The sequence below is a fragment of the Rhinopithecus bieti genome, unplaced genomic scaffold, assembly GCF_001698545.2.
Source record: "Rhinopithecus bieti isolate Rb0 unplaced genomic scaffold, ASM169854v2 scaffold_6907, whole genome shotgun sequence".
NCBI lineage: Eukaryota > Metazoa > Chordata > Mammalia > Primates > Cercopithecidae > Rhinopithecus > Rhinopithecus bieti.
The window spans coordinates 704,525-730,633 of NW_016805647.1; the positions used below are offsets into that span (position 1 = coordinate 704,525).

Consider the following 26,109-nt stretch of genomic DNA (forward strand, 5'->3'; position numbering starts at 1 on the left):
GTGCCACCACACTCAGCTAAATTTTGAAAAATGTTTTTGTAGAGATGAGGGTCTCACTGTGTTGCCCAGACTCGCTTCACTTTTCAAATGAGGAACTTGGCCAAGACTTAGAGGAGGAAGTTGTCCAAGTTTTAAGCTAACCTAGTGACGTTTAGAGTAAGAATGTCGGTATAGGCGTTTTGGGTCTGAGCTGCATGTGATTTCATTACCATGAGCGCTTGTGAGTGTGACCTCATCCCCACACATGGCAGGGGCTGTCTAATGACTGTAAAGCCCACTAATTTAGAGTTTTGTGTGACAGCACGTGGACAGAGTCTGAGGTTAAATTTCCCCTTGCATTGTCTAGGAAGAAAGGATGTATAAAGAAAATGCAAAATGTAAACCAGATGGGGATGTATGTAAACTACTGGAGGAATTTGTTGTTTTCAAGCTTTTAGAAGCATGAATTTATGTTGTCAAACAGTTAACAACAAACCTGTATGCTACACCGTAGGTAAGACTTAACTAGTCACTAAAACTAGTTTCCTGAGACCTTTTCTAAGCAATGCACTAAATATGGAAAGCAATACAACATTATTTCTTAAAAAAATAAAAACAACTTCAGATTGGCCCAGCCCAAGCCCCGATCTAGGCATGTTTTCTGAATGCCCTTTGCTGGAGTGGAACAGCAGATGAGGCAAAGATCCTTCAAATGCTAGTTGTGAGTGAACCCACAAACTCATATCAAGTCAACAGCCATGATTAGCAATAGCTGGTACTAGGGACTGTCGCTCAAAACAAAACAAAGCAAAACAAACAAGGAAAAACCTACCATAACCCAACAGCAAGAGCAAATGGCTCCTTTGAAACTCTGGGGGCCCTTAGCACAACTGAACCTAAATGCTCACACAGCAAGCACTGTGATAAACTTGGGATCTGTAACAACATACATTGCTCAATAAAGTCCCCCTCCCTCCCTTTGTTGAACTTCACATTTCAAAACCTTACTCCATACTTCTGAGAACCCCTACTTCTGGGAATTCCTGCTTTTACAGGAGAGAATGTATTTCATATAATGATTAATCAGGATCATGAATTGCCATGTTTCATTTTTTTAATAATGAAAATGCATAAGGGTTTAAAATACTCTTAGACACACCTAGCTTAGCAAATATCATGGACCTTTGCATTTATGTGAATTCACACATGAGCTAGCCAGCACCTCAGTTCTGGCTGGCCCCCTTTGGCACCAGGACACAATAATTTATTAAGCTTCAATACTTAATAAGTGTGCACAAATATCATGCAGACATTACGACCATACTCACAAACAAAAAGTGTATTAGAGACACAGGTTTATACAAAACATCTTGTAAACAAAAGGGAAAAGGGAAGAGGTTGATATTTTCTGTACAAAATATGCAGGTGTTTCTTTCTTTTTTAATAATCTGTAAGATGCATCATCCTTCTGGCATTTTTAAAAAGTGAAAACTGTATAAAAATAAATATTCTATGTACAAACACACACACAGGCCAATCCAAGGTTAGAGGCATCACTGCAAAACAAAAACAAAACAATGTTCTGTTAGTTTCAGTGGGTCTGCAGAGGTTTATTTTCTTTGCAGGAAGGGAGATAAATCTTGTCCTAGGTTGGGTGGGACTTCTGGACAGGGGAACTGTGGGAACCCTGAGCCCCTAGGTGGAAGAAGCTGGTGGCTACCTTAGCTCCCTGAAGGGAGGAAACCAAGTTCACCTCTCTGTGAATCCCCTTTGTGGTCACTAGAGGGCACTCTCCTTCTCTGCTGCCTTTGGAGGCCTGATTGTTGTAACCCCTGCCTTGTCCCAGATTGGACTTAAGGTGTAAATGAGTAGTCTTGAAGCTCTCTGGTTGCTTCTCCAAGACATTGCAGCTCTTGGTAGTGGCTGTTCTTCCCCTGCTAATCTCAACCATTTCTATCTCCTAACCATTGGCAGCAACCTTAAGAGGAAATTTTTTTTAGGGGGCAAGGGTCCAGAGGTCTTATGACACCTGTGACCTGCCTTTGTGGTGCTTTAACTAGGTCTAGGTGGAGCTTGGCAGGAGGACGAGGCCAGGCTCCAGGGACGGATTCTGGGGAGGCATCTCTCTTGCGTGTTGAGCTCTTCCTTCTTGGGTTAGGGGGCGCTTCAGGTATCCGGGCAAGTAGGTGGTCAGCGTTGGCCTGGGGTCTTGGTGATTTCACCACTTTTACCCAACCCAGTGCACTAATGAGATTCTGGCATCTTAGTACAGGGGAGTTTGTTCATCTCATTGTAAGTATGACTCTGCTGTCACTGGAATAGGACTGGATTCGTTGAGCACAGATTCTTGAACAGGTTGGAGTCTCCAACCCTTTATGAGGATGAACCTTGAGACAATGATGGTGGGGGTTGGTGAGAAGACTTGGAGTGAGAGGCAGGGTGAAGGGAGACGGTAAGGGGCAGCATAGCGACTGCCACCATTGCTGGGGACCAAGGCGGGGCTTCTGGATTAGTTAGCAAGCAGATGGCCCCTGTCAGCCTGGGCAGCCCTGTGATCTGGGGAGCCATAGTTGATTGGGGTGATCACAGGCAAGGGCACAGTCCTGTGATGTCAGACTGCTCTAATGATGGCAAATGCCAAGGCCAGTGTGAATCATTGTCGGTAGGAACTCTGGGAGCCCAGGAGAGATTGAGCTGCAGGTCACAGTGTTGTGGCATGAAACTCTGCCAGCTTAAATGCAAGAGGAGTGGTAAAGTGGTGAGTAGCACAGCCCCTATGAACTTACACTGTAGCTGCATGTGACCGTAGCCAATGGGAAGCTCACAGTATGGCCTTAGCCAATGGGAAGATCACAGTGGCATGTGAATTCAGAGTGTAAGCAACTGAGATGTCCTACATCTAAGACATGTCATCATGTGGCATAAACGACCTCAGAGGGACTCTATGAGTGATGATCTGGAACTCCTTGGGGAATTTCCTTGGGGGAAAGACACTAAGTACATTGAACACACAAAGCATAAAGATGTCACCTGTGTGGCTGCATGGACATTCCGCGTACGGTTTGCTGATGTTCTAAGAAGCATTTTTAAATGTTCTTTAACAGCATGCAGTGTATGGGATGTTTAATGGGCACCCTGCCTTAGAGACAGTGACTTTTTGACCTGTGTCTTTCTGCCTCATCTGTAGCAAGGCAGAATGGAAATTGTGGAAGCTTTATGGCACTGTTGAGAATGGAGCCCCGATGCAAACTGATGGGAAGCCTTACCTTGTTCCAGCAGCCTTGGACTGGCAAGCCATCTTCGCCCTGCAAGAAGAAAGGAAGGCAGAGGGCTCAGACTCCCTGCAGTGGTCCACCAAGCGGGCAGGACTGGGGTAACGAGGGCCACACACATTTTGGCAGCTGATCAGGATGTGGTCCACCCACTCTTATCTATTTCTTTGCTCTACTCCAGGTCAGAACCCCAGAAGGAGGTGGAAACAAATCCGTCTATTTTCCTATTGGCTAAGGTCACATGCAGCTACAGTGCAAGGCCAATAGGGGCTGTCCTAGCCTGTGGGACGAGCAAGCAGAGATGTCCTTGTGTGCCATGAAGGAACAGTCTCTGCTGGGGCCCTATGGAGTGCTGGCTGCTCACAGGCAAGCCACTCAGCACAAGAGGGCCTCAGTTTCCTCCTCCATAAAACCTTGGCAAGGGCAGTTGCTTGAAGTGACCTCTAAGGGCCTTCCCAGCCTTCTTATTCTCTTATTTGTCTCTCTTCCTAAGCAGAGGGAGGAGGACATGTGGACAGTCCTTCTTTGATGATCAATCCTGGGGTGGGGTGAGGAGCATGAAGGGACAGGCAACCTCCTGAGTATTGCAGCACGGCCCTGAGATGTCTTTGGCAAGAAGACAAGTGTTCCTGGCGAAGCCTTAGACCTTGCTGGGAATTTGGGGGTGAAGTGCAGTAGCAACATGGGAATCGACTGCACACTGTCGGTCTCCTTTGTTGGTAGCAACCATGCAGCCCCTTTAGCCTCAAGATGTTCGTGTTCTGCCCTCGGTGATACAAACCTTCCTGAATTTTCTTGGGCCCTCATATCCTCTCCTTGCTGGCATACCCTGTAGGGAATCTAGAAATCTAGAGACCAGGTGGGGAAGGCGAGGCTGGGCCAAGGGCAAAGATCTAGTTTTCAGCCCAAGTCTGCTAGACAGGTAGGGTAGACAAGGAGATGGACACGGGGCTTCAGGAGACCAGAGCAAGTGCTCAGTCTTGAGGCCACTTCTGGAATGAGAGTCCTCTGCTGTCCCGGTCTAACGACATCCACTCACGCCAGGGACTGAAACCTCTCATCACCTGGCATTGGGCAGGGATTGGTCCCAATATGGAGGGCCTAGTAAGTCTGGTTATCTTGTAGTAAAAGTCATGAGTAGTAGCTACCCCCGCCCCCCTAGTCCATAATAACACAGAGGAGGAGGCAGAGTGAGAAACAACAAGGGGAAGACACTTCCCCCAGTAAACTTAATAGAAAAATGACACATTGATATGGGATGCTATGGAAGAAAATGCCATTTTATATAGAGAGTCAAATTAGGGTGACCTTCATTTTCCCCTCTGGGTTGGGGAGGGGATTGCAAGGGGAGGTGGTGCATTCCACAGTTTCAGGGTGACCCTGTGCCCTTCCCCAGCCTGCCACGGTGCGGTATGACACACATCACGTGGATGCTGGGAGGGAGAGGAGCCTCTGCGGGCCAGAGCGGCATTCCCATTGGTGTGTGGATGGTGGCAGCGGGGTATGGAGGGCAGGGCAGGCAGAGAATGAAAAGTAATGTATGGTGAGAAACAGAGAGGCCAAGGCAGCTGCTGGCAGAACTAAAGGTGCCTAGATTGCAGGAGAGGGGATTGTGGCCGAGGGAAGACCTGGCTGGTGCTCAAGGGAGCCTCTGTGGGCCAGAGCGGCATTCCCATTGGTGTGTGGATGGTGGGAAGTCCCGGTTGACAAAGGTGGCTGTGCAGGCTGCAAGTGCGGGGTTTGGCAGGACCAGCAGGGAGAGGAAGCATGCTACCCGCCTGCTTGCTCTGCACTCTCCTTCTGTTGCCTATGCTCCTCTGAAAAAGTCCCTACTGCCCTTCAAGGGGCTCTATGGCCCCCTGTCAGGGTCACACAGCATAATTTCTTATATCTTTTCCTCTTTTGTTCAAAGAGAATTCCTGCGTGACCCCAGGGCGGGGATGCGAGGCCCCAAATTCTCCTATTGCTGGTATGATAAAATAGCTCGTGAACTCCAAACCTATTGGGGAAATTTGGGGAGAGCAGTAACCCCTTGAGCCTTGGAGTGAAGTGTTCCCTTCAGCTTCTTTTGCAGTAAGAGGATCAGCATGGAGGCCTAGCCTGTCCATGCCTAGAGAGGGACCGGGCAGGCAGGAATAAACTGTTACCACTTCGCCTGGGACGTGCTTGGAAGAGGGCCCTTAGCTGTCTCCCTGCCTCCTCCTTAACTGCACTCTCGACCTTTCCATCTCTCCCAGACTCTTCAGTAAGAAGCCATCCGACCATGAAAGAAAGGGACAAGGAAGGGTCTGGTAATGTCTTTGGAGATTTAAGCAAAAAGGACAAACCCTTTAGGATCCAAAAACCTAATCCTGGACCATCCCCTAGTTCTGATGATGTCACCTGGACAGTGACACATGACCCAACCTGGAAGGATAGGCAGGTGGCCCCTCCTCCACCTCACTTCTAGCGCTTCTCAGTCTACGCTGTAATCATGCCATTCTGTCCCCCAAATCATGCGATGGAGGGGGCAGGGGACACAGGGCTGACTCAGGCATCTCATTCACATGTTTTGCTAGGTGTTCAGCCCGTGTGTTCTGAACTAACTGCACTGCCTGAAGGAAAAGAAGTAAGTCATGGTTCTGAGAACCAGTCCCAGAGAATCCACTTTCCTAGCTGGTCTCTGGTGGCAGCTTTGTCTAGAATCAGCTTGGAGATGAGTATCAGAGCCAGCAAAGCCAACTTCAGGGTGGGAGGTCTGGCTCGTATCAGGTGGATGTGCTTTAGAAGTAGCTGCAGCAGGAAGCCAGGCAACATCCTGGTAAACTTTGCATGCAAAAGGGTGGCATGGCTGGGAGCCCCCAGAGTACTAGCCAAGGCGGTGTGACCCTGGGCATTTACAGAGTGAAGAAGCGAGAAGCGGATACTGGGGGGGATGGAGGAGGAGTGTGGAGGGTGGCTGGGGAGGCACGCAGTATGAATCACACATGTGGGGAAGCCCAAATCGGCCATGCAGGCAAGCAAGGGCAATGCCATACCAATGGGCATGGGGCATCCAGTCCGTCCAGCCCTGGTAACCCCGGCTCCCCTTTCTCTCCTTTAAAACCTCGGTGTCCCTGTTCACAAAACCAACCACGATGATTATTCAGGTCGAGGCTGGCCCGCTCCAACCATGGAGTGGAGAGGCCCAGTCCTACCCTGGCCAGGATGCAGGACCCTTGAGGCATCTACAAACAGGGGCTAAATCCCAGGTGATCCCCCACCTCCCAAATCCAGCTTTTGTGCTCTCTTTGTGCTCTGGAGAGTTCAGCTTTGCACACGTACAACCTGCCTCCTCTCCATTGATCCCATTCTCTTTATAGACTCACTCAGTGTAAACACAGACAAACTTCAACTTTAGTGCATCATAATTTTTTAGAACCTTCAAATGGATTGAAAGGCACTCGAGAAACCCAGCAGATGTGCCTCATCATTAATTGTTGGCTCTTTTGAGAAGGTTTCCCATGGGGTGTCTGACTACCGATTCCGGTCTGCAGCTTTAAAGGTTTTAGCTGGATGGCTGGTGAGTGTTGGTAGCTTGTGCGTTAGAAGCCCCTCATCTGGCTTTGTTCTGCCCAGTTTTGACATCAGTGGCCCTGAGGAGACGCTAACTCTGGTGTCCTGCATCCTGACCAAGTGAGGATTCAGACAGCTTGAACTACCGGCCCACAGAGATGGCCATGAAACGAAGAAGGCAAATCCGTGGCTCACAAATGCTACACTGGCTTCCAAAGCCATCCTGGAACTAAGAGCTGAGGCCTTCCCTGAAAATCCCTTTCCTAATGGTTTCTTCACTTCCACACATGAATTGCTCTGCATCTTCAAAGGAAAAGGATTCAAAGGCAAGGGATTTAGCCAGAATTACTTGCAGCTGTGGTTATAAAGCAACTCCAACAGTGGGTCGAATTTCACCGGTCAAATGAACAGATTTTGGTAGCATCAGTGTAGACATTTGGTTCTCATCTTAGTTTATTTGCCTTCTTTGTTTCCAGCTTGCAAACCTCAAGGACAAAAACCAGAACAATGCAAGTGATAAACAAAAACATACCAACGGGCAGGGGGCATCTAATCCAGGCGCTCCTTGGTCTCCCTTATCCCCTTTAGGCCCTCTAGAGCCTTTCTTCCCCCTATCCCCCTGTAAATAATGGTTTAGTCCGGGAAAAAAAACAACATCAAAACTTTAGGATCATTCATGTGTTAAGGTTAAAGACAGAAAAGATAAATAAAGTTAAAAGGTAAAAGAGGCTCTAAATTAGGATATTCTCCCCCATAGGATTTGGAGTGAATACCCACCTCCTCCCCACCCCACAGGAACCTGAGAATTTGGCTAAGGTGGGTGGGAGGGGAAGGGAGGACAGGCAGAGGGCTCAGAGCTGCAGGTGGAGGGAACCATAGATTGAAGATTTTTGTGGTCAGTTTTGCTAATACTAAGCCCAGGGTGGGTCTGTGCTGAACACAGTGGCTAGGGACCAACTTCCTTCTCTCTGAGGGTCTATTTTTGAAAGGCTTTGGGGTGACAACTTTTTTCCCCCCAATTATTGTTTATCCCTTTGACAACATATTAGGAGGCAAGGTGATTTTGCTTGGAGCCATGGGATGTGTGTCAACATAGCGTCTATGAGTGTATGCACATATGTACTTGGGCATGTGTGTGTATATATATGTATGAGCATATAGGTATGTGCTTGTGTATATGTGTGTGTGTGTGTGCACGTTTGAGTGTGTGTATGTGCTTGTGCACATGTGTGTATATGTATGTATGAGTATACGGGTATGTGTTTGTGTATATGGTGTGTGTATGCACGTTTGAGTGTGTGGGTATGTGCTTGTGCACGTGTGTGTATATGTATGTATGAGTATACGGGTATGTGCTTGTGTATATGTGTGTGTGCACACGTTTGAGTGTGTCTGGGTATGTGCTTGGGCACATGAACACATGTGTGTGCCTGTACGCATGTGTGTCCATGTGCACATAGGTATGTGTGTGTCCAGAGCTCACGGATGGCCCCTGGGTCTCAGCTGGGTTCTCCCGTTCTATGTGTGTCTCTGCTTCATCCTGGTCTGAAGTCAGACAGTTATTTGTATATGAATATGTTGGTTTAAGGAATTCATTTGTTTCTGAAAAGCTTCAGTAAACATCATTTTTCTAAATTGAATCCTGTATTGTATGTGTCAGAGTCTATTTAAAGAAGGGCTGTAGGGAATTCTTTTTAAAAGGGAAGCATCACCTCTGTAATGAATTTGCATTTGCATTTTTATATGTGTGTTTCCTAAAAGGGGCCCAGTATGCCCCTAGGGAGTCTTCCTGGGAGCTCCCCTCCTGTATGGAAGGGGGATTATCTAATGCTTGGGGACTTCAACGGTGTTGCTCCAGGGTGACATTGAAGGCTGGGCAGCATGTTAGAACAAAGGCTTGCAGTCAGAGTTGGCTCTGACAGTTAGCTGTGTGACTCTGTGAAGCTACTTCTTTGAGCCTTAGTTTGTTTACCTGTAAAATGGGTGCAATAATACCTGCCTCAAAAATTTGTTGTGAGGCTGGGCATTGTGGCTCGTGTCTGTAATCCCAGCACTTTGGGAGGCCAAGGCAGGAGGATCACTTGAGGCCAGGAGTTTGAGGCCAGCCTGGACAACAAAGCAAGACTTCATTTTTGCAAAGAATAAAAAAATTGGTCGGGTGTGGTGGCATGTCCTTGTAGGCCTAGCTACTCAGGAGTCTGAGGCAGGAAGATCACTTGAGCCAAGGACAGGAGTTTGAGGCAGCAGTAAACCATGATTGCACTACTACACTCCAGCCTGGGCAACAGAGCGAGACTCTGTCTGAAAAAAAATGTTGTGAGGTCTTTGTGCACACTGAATGCTTTATAATGGCATATAGTATGTGCAAAGTAAATGACAGCTGCTTCAAAATGATAATAATGGTTATGATTTCTTTTTAGCCAGTATAGGAGCCAAAGGTTGGGGTCAGAGGTTGTCATGTGCAGTGCTCCTGCAGTGGAAGGCTGCAGGGTAGATGTTCATTAGAGGAAGGCAGAGGATAAGAATATTTTTGGCTGGGCAAGGTGGCTCATGTCTGTAATCCCAGCACTTTGGGAGGCCGAGGCAGGCAGATCACCAGAGGTCAGGAGTTCAAGACTAGCCTGGCCAACATGGCGAAACCCTGTCTCTACTGAAAATACAAAAATTAGCTGGGTATTGTGGTGCATGTCTGTAATTCCAGCTACTTGGGAGGCTGAGGCAGGAGAATTGCTCGAACCCGGGAGGCAGAGGTTGCAGTGAGCCGAGATTGTGCCACTGCACTCCAGCCTGGGTGACAGAGCAAGACTCTGTCTCAAGCAAACAAACAAAATAATATTTTTGATGTTTCTCCAGATCTTCAGAAATTATTCAAATTCCTCTATTTTGGAGGTTGTCTGCAATTGCCAGTGCATTAGTCTAAATGAATTTTCTGAAAATGCAAATCCTTACTTAGAAAATGACATGTGTTTAAATATGTATGCACATATTGGGTATATTCCCATCGGCCTGAAGTTTTGTCTGCCAGCAAGAACATCATGGCACAAATCATCCCCAAATGGTAGACCAGCAAAACCACTAGCTATGTGGGTGTGGAAGCCCCCTGGTAAACTCTCTCAGGAGTGTGGCCCCTCATTCTCTGGGTCATGAGCAATTTCCTAATGAAGAAGGCTGGCAAATCTGCCAGAGTGGGGGATCCCAGGTCCAGGATACCCCGGGGTTAACAGAGGGTTGGCGTGTTCCAGACTTTCACAACAGGTAACGGACACTACGGGACATTGTATTCTAAGAATCTGCCCAATTGCGCCAAAGCCAGTGTCCTTTGAGGCTATTAGAGTAGTAACGTCACCTGCATTCTCCCTGCCTCTCACCCCCAGACAATGACACAAAAGAGACCCATTGCAAAGAGGGAACCCTAGCTGGTAAGGAATAAAGGGGCAAATAAAGTCAAGGGGCAAAGGCTTCTTAAAAACATGAGTAAATGTCTAACAGTGGACTTTGGAGAAGATAAACTGAAAGCTGGTGAGGGGGAGGGGAAAGGATGAAGGACGTGGGATTATTATAATGGAATGAACATATCTGGGGGGGTGAAGGAGTAAAGGAAGAGGCCAAAAGAGATAGTGGAGGAGGAAGAGGTGAGGAGACAAGACAGACTTAGGAAGTGAGACATACACACACACATGCACACACACACACGCACGCACACACACATGCACACACACATACAAACATGCATGCACCCCTCACCCCCCAAAGTTGGGCATCTCAGAGAGCAGAAGCAGCCTCACTGCATGCACACAGACCTTTTCAGCTGGCTGGTTTGCAGGCAGCTCCACAGTAACACCCAATTTTCCTGAATGATTTTATTGCCAGATTCATGCCACCCTTTATCCTTTGACTGACTTCTTAGCCTAAAGGTGGCTCCTGGGCCAAATTCACAGAGCTACTTAGGGGAAAAGGGAAGCACCCTTAGTGACAAGGTCAGGATATTCTTTCCACTGGCGTGTGTGTCCTTAGAAAGCTCCTGGTCTGGGGCTCTGGGCCTTTGCCCATCATGACAAGGACTTTCCTTCCATGAACAGGAAAGAGGTTCTGAGACCATCCTTTGGTGGGACATGGAGAAGCACACTTTTAAGGTTGTATCTTGGTTCACTGTAAGGTAAAACAAATCTCAGGGCCAGGCGCAGTGGTTCATGTCTGTAATTCCAGCACTTTGGGAGGCCGAGGCAGGTGGATCACTTGAGGTCAGGAGTTCGAAACCAGCCTGGTCAACATGGTGAAACCCTGTCTCTACTAAAATAAAAAAAAAAAAAAAAAAAAAAAATTAGCCAGGTGTGGTGGTGCGCACCTGTAGTCCCAGCTACTCAGGAGGCTAAGGCAGGGGAATCGCTCGAACCTGGGGGGCGGAGGTTGCAGCGAGCCGAGATGGCGCCACTGCTCTCCAGCCTGCTGAAAGAGCAAGACTTCATCTCGAAGAAAAAGAAAAAAAGGTCAGAATGGGGAGGCAAGATTGAGAGGAGCTCTTTCAGGACATTTGGGCATCCTGAGAGTCAAATCCCTGGAATGAAGAGAACAAGCTGCCCTGGAGTTGGAAACCTGCTCTTTGGGAATAAGTTAACTGGCTTTTCACGGTGTGCGCGAAAGCAAGGTGCGTGCCACCTCATTGTTTTCTGAACTTGACTTTTACTAAGTGACACATTCCTAATTTGTAAAGGGGATGGAGGAAAGTGTGTCAAACATCAGGAAGGGGAGGAGGAATAGACATACTTTCCCACTGATTCCTGGGGCCTCCATGGATGACTCGATAACCTCAGCTGCTGCAGCATCAGAGCCGCCAGCCCCCTCCCTCCCTCTGTGTGTGACAAGGGTACTTGTCCTGCCTCCACCTGTAGAGTAACATGGTCACCGTCCCTCGAAGGACCGATTTTGCACCCTTCAGACGGTTCAGTGTCTCCAGCCAACTGAAAAAGTCTGAAGAAGGAGGTTTAGAAAACACTAATTGAATTTAATAAAGAAAACTAGACACGTCAGAAAGACATTTGAAAGGAAGTTAGGATGCCAATGAAGAGGTGGAATGATCAAAGATTTTAGGAGCCCAAATCCTTTGATGTCACACTGAGGAAAGTCCTTCCCAGTGTGCCTTAGAGCATCTGGAAGCAGGTCTGTTTATTCTGGCAGTTTCCAGACCTGGTCTTGCCATGGGCAGGGGTGGCGTTGCTGCTCCCTCTTGTTTATAGAAGATGAGGGACAAACTGAGTTGCTTTTGACCAGCTGCCAGTGAAGAGCACTTGGGAAAATGGGAGTGCTCAGTAAATAGATCTTGAACTGAAGAGAATGGAATTCACTCTTGCCAGATAGGAGCATAGGCATCTGCGCACTTTCTGTGCATGAACATGGCGTCAGTGTGCAAAGATCAGCCAAAAGACCTGGGTTCTGGAGACTGTGTGCTCTGCCTCCAACTCTCCATGGGAACCCAGAACACGTAATCATCGTCTGGGCCTTGTTTCTCCATCTATTCCTTCTCCTCTAAGCGCCTGGGATTTTAGGACTCGCTAGAAGACATACTTGGCTTCTAGGGGGGTATGCCCCCCACTCCAGGAGCCCCACAATGCGGCAGCAGATGAGACCCTCCAGAGGGGAACCCAAAGGCCAGCTCTTGGTCAAATGTAGTGAAATTCTCCCTGCTGGGCCCAAATGCTGAAGGTCGTGGCAGGTGCCACAGCCCGTTATGTGGCTGTGGGTGCCGTGGGCATTTGGTAAGTGTGTCCTGGCGACGATGGCAGAAACCAAAGGGACAGCAAGAGTCTGAGAAGGCACATGTCCTTTCAGAGCCCTGCCGACTCTTTCCAAGAGAAATAGTGCCTGTAATATTTTTTAAAAGGGTTGGCTGCTTCCAACAGCTGTCTGCTTGTTCTTGGAGCTGGAATTTATTTTCTCTCTCACCAGTGGCCCGGAATGCCTGGCAAAACCATGTTTCAGAAGGCGAGGACAAGGTAGTAATGGATCTAAACTGATCATATAGGGGCCCACGGTCAGGGCAACCTAGAAAGAGCTGGACACATGGCTCTTGTTGCTGGATAGCAATGCTAAGCTGGTGGCTGCCATGGGATTCAGTCTCTCCTTGCTGTGTGGAAAAATACATGCTTCCATGTGAGGATCAGGCCCTGGGCTCCATACATGCCACGAGTTAAGGCCCTGCTTGTAAAGCCTTTCAATTTAGCATGACTTATCAGGAAAAACTGTTTGCTATGTTGGTCAGGAATCACCGATTGATCATTCCACCCCAGCATGAAGACATTAGCAACCAGAGTGCGAGTGCGGGCGCTCAGACTCACCCGGTTTCCCTTGTCCCCAGGTGGTCCATGTAAACCCTGCAAGAGATCAGAGGAACAAAGGCATGTTAATGAGGACACACAGGCCGGCTGTACAGTGCTTTCTTCCGGGCTCACCAAACTCCCGATGCCTCACTCACCGGAGACAGGTTTAATTATTCCCATTATACAGAAAGGGGACAGAGAAGCAAATCGCTCAGAAAACTTGACCTAGAGGCAAATGATGAGTCCTGGGCAAAGCCAAGAACACACTTCAGGCCAGGCGCGGTGGCTCACGCCTATAATCCCAGCACTTTGGGAGGCTGAGGCAGGCGGATCACGAGGTCAAGAGATTGAAACCATTCTGACCAACAAGGTGAAAGCCTGTCTCTATGAAAAATACAAAAAAAATTGGCTGGGCTTGGTAGTGGGCACCTGTAGTCTGAGCTACTCTGGAGGCTGAGGCAGGAGAATCGCTTGAACCTGGGAGGCGGAGGTTGCAGTGAACCGAGATCATGCCCCTGCACTCCAGCCTGGCGACAGAGTGAGACTCCATCTCAAAAAAAAGAACACAGTTCTGGTTTTCTCGCCTCTCCAGCCCAGGTCCTGGACTGTGACTGGTTCTCCTCAGGTGAGGGGTCAGTTCTGAGGATGCACTTGCGGGGCGCCAGGAATGCTCTTGGCAGGGGGGAGTTCCCAAGGCTTTCCTGCCAGGCTCTTGCTAGACCCTCTTTTCAAGGTGCAAAATGCTCTTCATTCAATAGCTAGGGGAATTTAGCACGAGGCAAGCCTGGCCCAGATGTGCGTACCTGGCCAACACACAAAGCCTGCAGTGGATGGGAAACTAAGGTATGGGCTCTTGCAGGCAGACACCCAACTTCTGTAACAAAGTGGTAGGAAAGCATGCTGCGATGGAAAGCCAGGTGTCCCCTGCAAGGCCCAGCTCCCCTAGGAAGCTGCTCCGCTCATGAGGCCTCTCCTATCACAGGGATCTGGATTTGATTCTGCCCCTCCTGAGGGCAGGGGCCGTGGCACGCTCATTACTGAGGCCAGGCTGCACTTAACACAGTGGGAGGGGCTTACATCCTATTACAGGGTCCACGTGGCAGATGCCCTGGTCCTCTCACAGCACAGTGCCCAGCAGGGCATGCTAGCCCATCACCAGTTGCCTCTTGGCAGCTTCCTCTGTCATGGAAATGAGAGTTCTCCCTTGGCCCTGGATGTGTGCTGCTCCAGGCCCTGGGTGGTTTTTTTGGTTTGTGTGTTTGCTTTATTGAGATGGAGTCTTGGTCGTTCACCCAGGCTGGAGCACAGTGGTGCGACCTCGGCTCACTGCAACCTCCAGCTCCTGGGTTCAAGTGATTCTCCTGCCTCAGCCTTCCGAGTAGCTGGGATTACAGGCGTGCACCCCCACACCTGGCTAATTTTTGTATTTTTAGTAGAGACGGGGTTTCACCGTGTTGACCAGGATAATCTCTATCTCCTGACCTCGTGATCTGCCTGCCTCAGCCTCCCAAAGAGCTGGGATTACAGGCATGAGCCACCGTGCCCAACTGCCCCTGGCTGTTTCTAATGGGGGTAGGGGTGGGGAGGAGAGGAACCTCTGATCCCAAGAGACTCACAGGAAGCCCAGCTGCTCCCGTTGGTCCTGTCATCCCAGGGTCTCCTTTGCTGCCCTGAAATGGGAGAAAGAAATGCATGAATCCTCCCAGACGTGGTAACAATCTTTCTTGCCATTTTCTACTTTGGTATGAAACACAAGAAACCTCTCCAGTCCCCTCAAGAGCCCTCTGGGAAGCAAGGGCTGTGGGAAAGGTGGGGCGCTGCTGATGCGAACACTGCCTTGGGGAGGGGGCTCAGAAGCCCCCCTCACTCTCCCTCAGCACAGCCTATCCCCCAAGGCCCCCCCAGAATGACCAGTGGGGTCCTGGGCCTGGCTGGCCTGAGGCAGAAGCAGGGGAGAAGAAGGCAGAGCAGGAAGGCAGGGGAAGAGAAAGAGAGCTTTGCTTCTTCTCCGGAGCCTCAAGGGTCACTCCTCAGAGCAGCCTCCTGATTTCCCCAAGCTGGTGGTCACAGAGAAGCTTGCATCCTCTGCAGAAGCTCCTGCCCTCCCCACCTGAGACACAGCCAGCAAGATGGGCAGATGAACTCGACAGATGCAGGCAGAGAACTCGACAGATGTCCACGCAGGGACCTCTGAGCCCTGAGTGTATAGAACCCAGGGGCTGGCTGGGAAGAGCTGATATAGAAAGACACACAACTCCCCTGCCTCCACTCAGCTGACGCCTTCCACCCTCACCCTCGGGCATGCCCATTTCAGCAGGACAGGCCTGGAACTGCAAGTCCTATGACATGGCCAATGTCCCTCGACAGTGACCATGGGAGCCTGGCCTATGGCTCTGGCCTTCTGACTTCTTGCTGTCCTCCAGGAATGATCTAAACACCACCTGGCCCTCTGTTCCATGCTGTTTCCCTAAATCATTACAAAGTTGAGGCATGTCCAGTGACAATGGCACCCAGGGCCTTGCCAGACTGAACCTGAGATGGACACAAGGTGGCTAGAAGTCAAAGTGGAGGAAGTTCTTCAATTCCTTTTTTTCTTTTCCTCTTTTTTCTTTTTCTTTTTCTTCTTCTTTTTTTTTTTTTAAATAGAGATAGGACCTTGCTCTGTCTCCTAGGCTGGAGTGCAGTAATACAATAATGGTTCACTGCAGCCTCCACTTCCTGGGCTCAACTGATCCTCTTGCCTCAGCCTCCCAAGTAGCTAGGACTAGAGGTGCACACCATCATGCCTGGCTAATTAAAAAAAAAAAAATTATAGAGTCGGGGTCTCACTATGTTGTCCAGGCTGCTTTCAGACTTCTGAGCTCAAGTGATCCTCCCACCCTGGCTTCCCAGAGTGTTGGGATCACTGGTGTGAGCCAATGTGCCCGGCCTCTCCACCTCCTTTATCCCTCCAAGTTTAGTCAACTCATAACTACACAACCAGCCCCCCGTCCCAGGCTACTGTGAGGATGACAGAAGAAGAGATGCAAGAAGGAAGGCATGAGGGCTGAGACCCCTGGTGTTGGGTCCCAGACCTGCCCCTCCCTCCTGGCCGCCTGGGCCCCTGGCTCACTGTCCCTCCCTCCTGGCCGCCTGGGCCCCTGTGGTTCACTAACACTCACCCTCTCGCCCTTTGGTCCTGCTGGGCCTGGAACTCCAATTGGTCCTGGAGTACCCTGGGGAGGGGAAAGAAAGCAGAGGTGAGGGTCCCCACATGCTGGGGAACCCTGGGTGCCCCACCCGATGCCTGGAGATGAACAAGGTCCAAAGGCCCAGTTTTCAGGGTTGGCGAGGCCAGGCTCGTTCACGGCAGTCATTCGACTGGGCCGTGATCCTCTTTAGGTTCAGGGGCTGTGGGGAGAGAGCACCTCCCCATGCCTCAGAGCCCGATTCGTGGACTGAAACCCTTTTGCTTCACAACCAAGCTTGCCAAGGCTGAAAACGGTGGGAGAATGGTTGCTTAGTTTTGCTCCCAGAAGCACTTGGGAGGGAGTGGACCCATCCCGGGGCAGGGGCCGGGGGCTGGCACCCTCTTTGCTGTTGCAGCTCCACATGCAGCGGGAGGGTCTTCATGCCACAGAGACGGATGCGGACGCACACACAGGGGCAGACGATAGAGGGTGGTTCAGCCAACGCCCACCCCACCCGCCCACCGCAGACCCACAGCCCTGGCCTCAGCCTCTGGCCGGGGCCTTCTCGCCCCACTCGCAGGCCTGCGGAACTGGCTGGATTGGGGGTGAATTAGGATGCCTCAATGTCTGCACTGACACTGGCCTGGCAGGGAGGTGTGTCATGAGCTCTGCCAGCTGGGGGCTGGGGACGCTGGAGCCATTGGAGCACATGGCTTAGACATGGAGCATCAGGGCTTGCTCTGGCCTCATCCAACATCTTCTCAGGTTCCCAATTCACAGCCTGGCCAGACCAAGTCTCTAGTTCAGCATCTCCTATTGTTGGCCTCAGATGAGGACAGGAGGAGTGGGTTGGGCTGTGGGCAGTTTCTGGTGCTCTGAATGCATCTGCGAATGGTGGGGCATGACTTACTTCACAGGAGACAAAGAGGGGAGTAAGATGACCTCAGGGCCCCCTTTCCAACCACAAGGGAGGAAGGAAGGCTGTAGGTATCCATAATAGCACAGCAGAAAGTAAAAGGAGGCCGGGCGCGGTGGCTCATGCCTGTAATCCCAGCACTTTGGGAGGCTGAGATGGGCGGATCACCTGAGGTCAGGAGTTCAAGACCAGTCTGGCCAACATGGCGAAACCCCGACTCTACTAAAATACAAAATTAGCCAGGCATGGTGGTGGGCGCCTGTAATCCCAGCTACTTGGGAAGCTGAGGCAGGAGAATTGCTTGAACCCTGGAGGTGGAGGTTGCAGTGAGCTGAGACTGCGCCACTGTGCTCTAGCCTGGGTAACAGAGCGAGACTCTCTCTCAAAAACAATAAGGAGTCAGCTCAGGCCAGCGGTTCAGTGCAGCACCACGGAGTCACCTGGCTGGCCTTGCCTCAGAGGCCTACAAATTCCTGGGTATTGGAGAAGCTCCTTAGCCTTGCCGAGTGTCAGTTTCCCTGTCTGTACCACGTGTGTCTGCCTCCTCGACCATGCCAGGTTTCCATGCATGAATGCATAGCAAGCATTTGGTGCTGAGCCTGACGTGTAGGAAGTGCCCAGTAAATGTTAATATTGGCAGGGAAGGCTTATTTTTCCCCCACATTTTCCCTTAAAGTTAGGATACTGATTTTATGAGGAAAATAAAGCCTCAGTTCCAAAGGGATGGAGTGTGTGAATTTGTACTTCTTCCCTTGGTCTAACGTAAATGGGAGAAGCCATTGAGAGGAAAGTCTTGGTTTCTCTGACTGCAACCACAGATCATCCCCGAGCCCTGCCCCACACCTGAGACAGGTGTGCTAGGTGGGGGAAGGATGGAGACGGAGGGACTGTGGCGAAGGAGCAAAGCCATAATAACGCCTGGAAGCCGGGGCATGCTCTCTGCATGTAAGGGTTCAGGGTGTGAACTCCATCAGTGCAGGGAGGTGGGGGGCTCTGAAGAAGTCTGTCATCTTAGGCAAGCCATGCTACCTCCTATTTATGAGGGCACAGAATAGGCATTCAGTAGGACGGGGCTCTCACAGGGGTCACTCTTGACCCCCCTACCTCTAAAAGCTCTGGGCTTCTCTTGGTGCCAATTGCAAGTGCCCCCGGCCCCCTGGGAAGACCTGTGAGCCTGTGCTTCAGCGCGTCCCCTACGCTCTATACACGAACCCTGGCAAGGTCTCGCCTCCCCTGAGGATGGCTCTAGCCAGCTAACTACAACTCCATGCAGGGCATGGGCAGACATGGCCTTGAAAGCCCTCTGTAGGACAGGGCAAGATCTCCCTGGCTGGAAGCGGCTGGGTACAGAGAACTCTCGTGATGGTGCCCGAGCAGGGACTCGAGACTTGAGGGCGAGTGAGCTCAACACCCTGCGAAGGTTGACTTCAGAGGGCGCTCAGGGGAGGGACCCGAAGGTGGACAGGAGGGATGTTTCCTCTGATCCTTCAGTTGTTAGTCATAAGCAGAAGGGCCAGGTGCTTTCTAGTCAAGAGTAAATGATGCCTGTTTTCTGGAATCAGAAAGAATGGAGGAAGAAAGGACCCAAGTGTGCCTCACTTGCTCTGTAATGAACCACCTTGTTGGGGTGCAGGGCGGCTGTGGTGTCATAGGCAGTGCAAGAGTGGTCAGAATGTGCATAAGACACAGAGCTGGGCCTGGCTTCTGTGCTCCTACAGGCTACTTCTGTCCTCAGCCTTCAATGCTGTCCTACCCCACAAATACCAGACTGGTGGCTGCACAAAACTAGGAGGCCCTCGTGGGAAGACAGGAGATGGACAGAGCTCACAGCATGAAGACAACACAGCATGACGGGCAGACGCAGACACTTGTGTGTTTGGTGGGGAGAGGCCATGGCTCAAACCTCCAGGGCTGGGCACCCAGGCTGGACTCAGCATCCTTTGGAATCAGGAGCGGTGCTGCTGGAGTGGCCTTCCACCCCACACCTGGCAGGTTTGAGGTCCCTGGGTGTATTCTGTGGACTAGGGCATTCAGATGAAGGCCAGCCATATTTGGTCAAGAGGCCGGAAAAGGCCCTTCAGAGCATCGATGGCACCTTTCTGGTGTCGGAGGTGGGACAAAGTACGATTCACTGGGAAAATGAGGCCACAGTGGGATAGACAAAAGGGATCACAGGCCAGGTGTGGAGTGGGGTGGGGTGAGGGGTGATGGAGAAGTGACACTCACCGGTGGCCCAGGCCTGCCGTCCAAACCTGAAGCTCCCTGGACGAAGGGCACAGTTTGACCAAAAGAAGGGGAAGAGAGGATTGGGAGGGAGAAAAAGGGAACAATGGGGAGGGAAGAGGTGAGTAAAGCAGTGACTCTGGACAGACATAAATGCTGGTAATCAAACACAACTGGAGAAATAAGCTTGGGAGGACAGGGGATGGTATTCACATGGAAACCAACGAAAACATGGAGACACTGAATGCAGTGGCCGGCTGCTGAGCAGGCTGGGTGGAGGTCGGCGTGGATGGCCACCTGCTCCTCCCGCTCCCGCCTCTCCTTTCTCCCTTTCTTCCCTCTCAGGAACCCCTCTCCCTTCAGTGTTATGGGGAAAGGGATACAGAAAGGAATGCTTGGAGAGATGTCTTGGAATCAGAGCTGTGCACCCTTCCCAGGACAGGTTTCACTGGGGAGGGGCCCCAGGTGAGGATGGCTCTCCCATCCTCTTTGCATTCCTGTTCGGATCAGGCCATGCTGTGGTGCCCCTGAGGGTCTCAACCTTGGGTGACAGCACCCAGTTGTGAAATCTGGGTAGGAGTTAGTCTGCTTATCCTTCAGCCTGGGGAAGTGAGTTGGCTCTTAGATGATATTACAAATGACACTTGTCATTTCGCTGGCACTTTACAATCTGAGATGCTCAACCCGAACTTGATCCATTCATATGCTCCCAGACAAGGGCTCTTGTGTAGGCAAAGGCTTTGGAGCAGCGGACTGGGACAGAGGTCTAAGGCCATGTATTTCCCGGAGCAAATGGGCAGCAGGTGGAAAGCTGTGAGACCAACCTGCTATCAGCACCCTCGCTCGCTCTTGTCCGGTGAAACACATGGTTGGTGGTGGCAGCAGGGGGCGGGGGGTGCTCCTGTTCCAACCCTGGGTTATGAAGCTACCTCTGAAATCCACCCAGGAAAACCCAGGGACCCTTTTCTCATGATTCCAATGTGACAAGTCAGGGAGAAGGCAGCGGCAATACTCTGGCCCAGTAAGGGCTGAGGGCTTGAAAACTGCTCCAACTGAGCCTCAGCCTCAGAATTCAAATGAAAAGGAAGTCCCTAGAAGAGGGAGGCAGCCAGCTGCTTCTTCACGGAAAAGGTGTTGGGTAGAAGGACTCTGCAGGGACTCTTCTCACATTTAGGACCACACGATTCTGGGACCGACCTTGACTCACTGGGCTAGAGAGCTGTGGTTCTCAGCCCTGGCAGCACATTAGAATCTCTTGGGGACAATGTTAAGTAAAACATGCCTGGGTCCCACCCCATCCCAGCCCGATCCAATTCAAAATCTCCAAGAGCGAAGCCCGGGGTGATGGTAAGTTTGAAAAGCTCTCAGAGGATTCCAGTGTGCAGCCAGCATTGAGAACTGCTTCTGTAGGGCAAATGGGGGAACACTCCAGGATATGCCTGGAGAAGCAGGCTGCTACTATGTGGAATAAAACATTCAGGTGAAACCTGGAAACAGAATGGTAGCTGAATATCCATGTACTTTTTTAAAAATGCAGCATTAAAACTCAGTTGTCTTGTAGGTCTGGAGCAGAAGGCACAAACTGGAGGCTTTCAGGGCATATGTGGGCCACTGACATATTTTGTATGGTCTGCAGTGTTGCAAATAATTTTGATCTAATGCTAGAAAATGGAAAGATTTCACATAAAACACCAGATGTTTAGCTTCCTTTGAAAAATAGGAAGATCCAGAAATACCAACTCCGCCTTCCTCCAAGGCAACAGTCAGCTGAGCTGAGAAGGGACGGTTCCCCTTAAGAAGGGCTAAACGGTCTCTAGTGTACCACAATCCCCTCCATTCCCTAGTGTTTCCCTCAGGTTTGTGTCAGTTGTCTTGTGTGAATATGCTTGTTCTGTTGTTTACTTAAACTAAAAAAAAAATACTTCTCTGTACCCATGCCTCTATCAAAAGTGAGAAAATTAATGATAGAGTAGGTACTTTGTCTTTCATCCGGCACTTTCCTTGTTTATATTAATATTACTTGCTTGGTCTCTGTGCCTTTTGCATTTCAACCCCTGACTGAATTCTCCAGTGTTCATCAAGGGCGTCGGGGCCATGAATGTGGATGAGGAGAGGTGTGGTTGAGTGGGGCAGGAAGGCTCTTCAATAGTAAAGAGCACTTAATCATTCCAGACACAGCGTAAGACATGGGAAAACGCCTGCTAAAGTCATCAGTTTTCTGTAGTCTGTCAAGCAAATTGGCTTCTTAAATATTCCTACCTCGAATGCATTCATGAGGGTATAATTATACCTCTTGCATTTGCTGTTTGGTTGCTGTGATTGTATTAACCAGGCCTTCAAGCTCTGCCAAGTGGGGGTAACTGGGCTTTCCATTGTTTCTCTGCTCTTTATGGCTACCTGGGGTGGGAACTGGCCGTGAGCCCAGGACAGAGGAAGCCTGAGTGGTTGGAAGGAGTTGCTTTGCAAGGCCATGGCCTCAGAGCAGCCTCTGGCTTGGCCACCAACTTTGTATGTGACCCCCAGTGACCCACTTTCTTCTCTGGGACCATCAGTGAAATGATGAGATGGATCGCTAACATCCCTTCCAGCTCTTGGAAGAATGCCAGAAGAATGCCAGCCTCAGGGGAGGGTTAGGGGGCATGGAGCCCCAGCTCCAGGGAGGGTGGTGGGATGCACTCACCTGTACACAGGTGAGGCGTGAAGAAGCCATCAGCCCTAACCAGCCCAGCCCCATATCATGACATGTGAACACCTTCCGAGCAGCTCCCCACCTCTGACCTGGGGCCTCTGGCTCTGGGCAGGCTGATATCAGAGATCTCCAGGAACCCAGGAGATGAATGGCCTTGGCCTGCTGGGACCACAAAGTCTGACTTTGTCTGTGCCTTTCTGCCATGACCAGTGCTTAAGAGGGGAGAGCAGGAGTTCTCTTGGGGTCCCTCTGGGAAAGTGGACTGTAATGGAGACTATCTCCTTGTTCCACTACTTCCAAACCCTCCAAGCTTGGTTTCCATAAAGGCAGCAGGCTTTGATTGCTTCTGAACCAGGCTCAAGCAGGGCCTGAAGCTGCCCTACCAGCTCAGTGCCCCTTGGGGTGGGGGAGCCTGTCTTCTTCAGCATCGCCTTTCCCCAGCACCAAGGTGGGGCCTGGGCCCAGAGGAGGAAGAGAATCAGAGCCTGCGGTCTTGCCCAGGTGGGAAAGCCAAACCATGTGGAGCTCTGCATGCTCAGACTCTAGAAACTTAGCTTTCCAGTGGCTGTCTCCCGGTTCCAGCCCACACCCCTGGCCCATCAAACCCACCAGTCTTGCTGGGTCCAAGGTACTTACGGGTAGTCCCAGGGGACCACGGTCTCCTTTTTCTCCCTGGACGCCTTTCTCTCCTTTTGCTCCATCTAGTCCTGCTTCCCCCTGGAGGAAAGGGAGAGGGGATGAGATCACACAAGGACATGTCCCAGACAATTCATTCTTGCATTCTGGGGTCCTGGAGACTGGGGTGGCATTTGTAGAGGAGGGAGGAGTCAGGGGTGGCGGGCTGAGGATACCAAGAATCCCTGAATTCTTAGCCTACTCCTGCCTCAGTGAGTAACCCATGTATCCTGTGGGAGCTTTGAGAGCCCCACAGAGAAAAGGACTAGGTGGTGTGGGGATAAACCCACAGGTCAGGCCTTGGCACAGGTGCCCAACTGCATGGCAGGAAAGCGGGAACCTTACACAGATTTGCTCAGTTGCCTGAGATGCTGCCCCCAGAGCCCTGAGGCCCACAGCCTAGTCGGGAGAACAAACTGCCCCAAAGTCTCTTGAATACTGGGGCACGAGGAAAGGGCCATTGTCACGCCAACAGCCTCCAGCCCCCGCATCCATTTGAAATGCTTGAGGGGAGGCCAGGAGAGCCCAGTGCAGTCTCCCCAAGCTTGACCCAGGGAGGGGTCCCACCCTATGTTGCTGTCTCTCTCCCACCTCTACTCAGCATGAGTGAAGGGGCTGGGGCAGGTTTGATAGGAAAAGGATTTTAACCATTGGCTAAGAATCTAACCTGTCACTTTGTGGGGTGATGGATGGGAAGCTTCTGAAGCCAAAGTATGCCAGGTGTCAATGATGGATGCTAAAGGGAACCTAGGACTTCCCCCTGCCCTGACTGGACCCCCTTGGCTGGAGTGTCACATAATGCCTTCTAGGAAAAAGGGTCAGCTGATCTCAGATGCATTTTCCCTCTTTTCTACTAGCACTGACATAGCGCCTGTCATGTGACTTCTCCTTACCTTTGGTCCAGGAACACCTTGGAGCCCCTGCATTTGGAATGAAACAAGGTGCATTAGAACTGCATCTCTAGTTAACACAACTGCCTTGTCCACAAATGGAACACAGAAGAGCAAGGGTTTTGGGTGCAGAGTGTGGTTTGGGGTCCCTGCCCATGAGAGGTAGAAGGAAATGCTAAGTGGAAGTCATGCTTGGGGCTTCCTAGGGAATAGTCTGAGCCAGTCTTTTCCAGCCAGTGCTCACAGAAAATCTCTCTGTGGTCCTCATGGTTGACCCAGAGTCTCATGAAAGAAAGATGCAGAAGTAACACAGCAAACATTAAATTAATACATGCAAAGTGCTTAGAACAGTGTCTGGCATCCAGTAAGTTTCAATAAACATTGGCTACTATCATTATTCCTACTGCTACTTCTACCATCCACAACAGAGGACACCAGTGCCTTGGGGACCACGAACCACACAGAGGCATGTACCAGCATCTTGGGGACCCTCTAAGGGCAATGCACAGGGGTCCAGTGGTTATATTTCTGTAGCCAAGGAAAGTCAATCCAGTGGGGCTGGGTCTCTTTCCTTCCTTCCTTCCTTCCTTCCTTCCTTCCTTCCTTCCTTCCTTCCTTCCTTCCTTCCTTTCTTCCTTTCTTCCCTCCCTCCCTCTCTCCTTCCCTCCTTCCTCTCTTTCTTTTTTCTTAGACAGGGTCTCACTCTGGTTGCCCAGGTTGGAGTGCACTGGTGCGAACTTGGCTCACTGCAGCCTCGACCTCCGGGGCCCAGGTGATTCTCCCACCTTAGCCTCCTGAGTAGCTGGGATTACAGATGCGTGCCACCACGCCCAGCTAATTTTTTGTATCTTTAGTAGAGACAGCATTTCACTATATTGCCCAGGCTGGTCTCAAATTTCTGGACTCAAGTAATCCACCTGCCTCAGCCTCCCAGAGTGCCAGATTGGTATCACGGGCGTGAGCCACTGTGCCAGACCGCTGGGTCACTTTCTTTTTTTTTTTCTTTTTTTTTTTTTTTGAGATAGAGTCTCGCTCTGCCGCCCGGGCTGGAGTGCAGTGGCCGGATCTCAGCTCACTTCAGCTCACTGCAAACTCCGCCTCCCGGGTTCACGCCATTCTCCTGCCTCAGCCTCCCGAGTAGCTGGGACTACAGGCGCCCGCCACCACGCCCGGCTAGTTTTTTGTATTTTTTAGTAGAGACGGGGTTTCACCGTGTTAGCCAGGATAGTCTCGATCTCCTGACCTCGTGATCCACCCGTCTCGGCCTCCCAAAGTGCTGGGATTACAGGCTTGAGCCACCGCGCCCGGCCACCGATGGGTCACTTTCAAATGAGGATTGAGAGAAGCAGACGTTTGGTGGCAAAGGGTGAGGTCAATGTTGGGCAGAGCTTATAGACAAGGGACCCTGGGGCTGCCCTACCAGTCAGCTATTTCCAGGAAACCAAGCAATGTGGTGCCCCCAGGATGGTGCTGTTTAACATGGGAGGGAAAAGGAGGGGGGAAGGGAGTTTGTAGACTAGGAAATCCCTCCCTGGGAGGAAGAGATGATAGTGACTAAGGACCAGGTTGAGCCCAGTACTGCCATGGAGAAGGGACATTAGTGAACTGGCCACTGACAAGCCCTCTAAACTTACCGGAGGTCCGGGAGGCCCCTCTGGCCCCGGCGGCCCAGGAACCTAAAAGCCAAAGGGGAGCCCTGTTACACTTGAAGTGGCCCTCCCTCCTGACAGGGCCTAGGGCCCAGCTGGAGGCTGCAAGGCCAAAGGAGGACATGGTTGCCCACTGGAGGTCAGCTAGTGACTGCCCAGCACAGTATCCCCGAAAAGGTTCAGAACAGGTCAAAACTCACAGCAACCCAGTGGCCTGCTCAATGTTGAAAAAAAATTTGCAGGTAATGTCCCTAAAGATCTGTTCTTCTTGATTTTCTTGGAAGAGAAAAGAAAGAAAACACCAGAAGATCTAGCAGCACTAGGTTCTTGTTCATGCATGGCAACAATTGCCTGGAGTGGAATAAGACTTTTCCCCTCTAGGTGGGGCATGACATCTTCAGTTTACTCCAGTCCCCACCACTCCCTATTGTCTTTGACCCAGAGCTCTTGCAGTCATTTTTTGCATGCCTGGCCCTTGTAGACATTTGAGTTTGAGACCCTTGACTTAGAGGAGCAGAGATTGGTTATCTGGAATGTGGGGAGACTGAGCTGTTCCTGAAGATTGCTCCTCAAGTCCCCAAGGTTTGTTACAGACAGGATGGGGACTGCTGGTCTCTGTTTCCCTTGAGAGTAGATGCAGATTGTGGTAGAGGAGATTCTGACTGGACAGTGAAGATGGAGGAGCTCAGGGCTAACTCCTCTATGGAGGGTGGTGCCCATTGCAGCTTCTGTCTCTGATGAACACAGATATCCTTTTGTCCACAGGCAGCCATTGCTGGGTCTTTCTGAACTGCTCAC

At 50.7% G+C, this 26,109-nt stretch overlaps 1 protein-coding gene across 16 annotated transcripts in view; it reads right to left on the reverse strand.

The window, feature by feature from the left end:
* Window positions 1-1,071: 1,071 nt before the first annotated feature.
* COL13A1 (collagen type XIII alpha 1 chain) overlaps window positions 1,072-26,109 on the reverse strand; it is a 159,950-nt gene continuing 134,912 nt past the window's right edge. For 10 of the 16 annotated variants that reach the window (XM_017873169.1, XM_017873168.1, XM_017873170.1 and 7 more), the window contains 10 exons: window positions 25,297-25,338; window positions 23,666-23,692; window positions 22,734-22,814; window positions 19,412-19,447; window positions 16,261-16,314; window positions 14,716-14,769; window positions 13,118-13,153; window positions 7,318-7,404; window positions 3,246-3,284; window positions 1,072-1,535 (listed from right to left, as the gene is read on the reverse strand). In XM_017873169.1, coding sequence (XP_017728658.1) covers window positions 1,533-1,535; window positions 3,246-3,284; window positions 7,318-7,404; window positions 13,118-13,153; window positions 14,716-14,769; window positions 16,261-16,314; window positions 19,412-19,447; window positions 22,734-22,814; window positions 23,666-23,692; window positions 25,297-25,338 — 459 coding nt within the window. In that variant the 3' untranslated portion in view covers window positions 1,072-1,532. The remainder of the gene's footprint in view (window positions 1,536-3,245; window positions 3,285-7,317; window positions 7,405-13,117; window positions 13,154-14,715; window positions 14,770-16,260; window positions 16,315-19,411; window positions 19,448-22,733; window positions 22,815-23,665; window positions 23,693-25,296; window positions 25,339-26,109) is intronic. The other 6 variants (XM_017873176.1, XM_017873181.1, XM_017873178.1 and 3 more) reach the window with 2 other exon arrangements.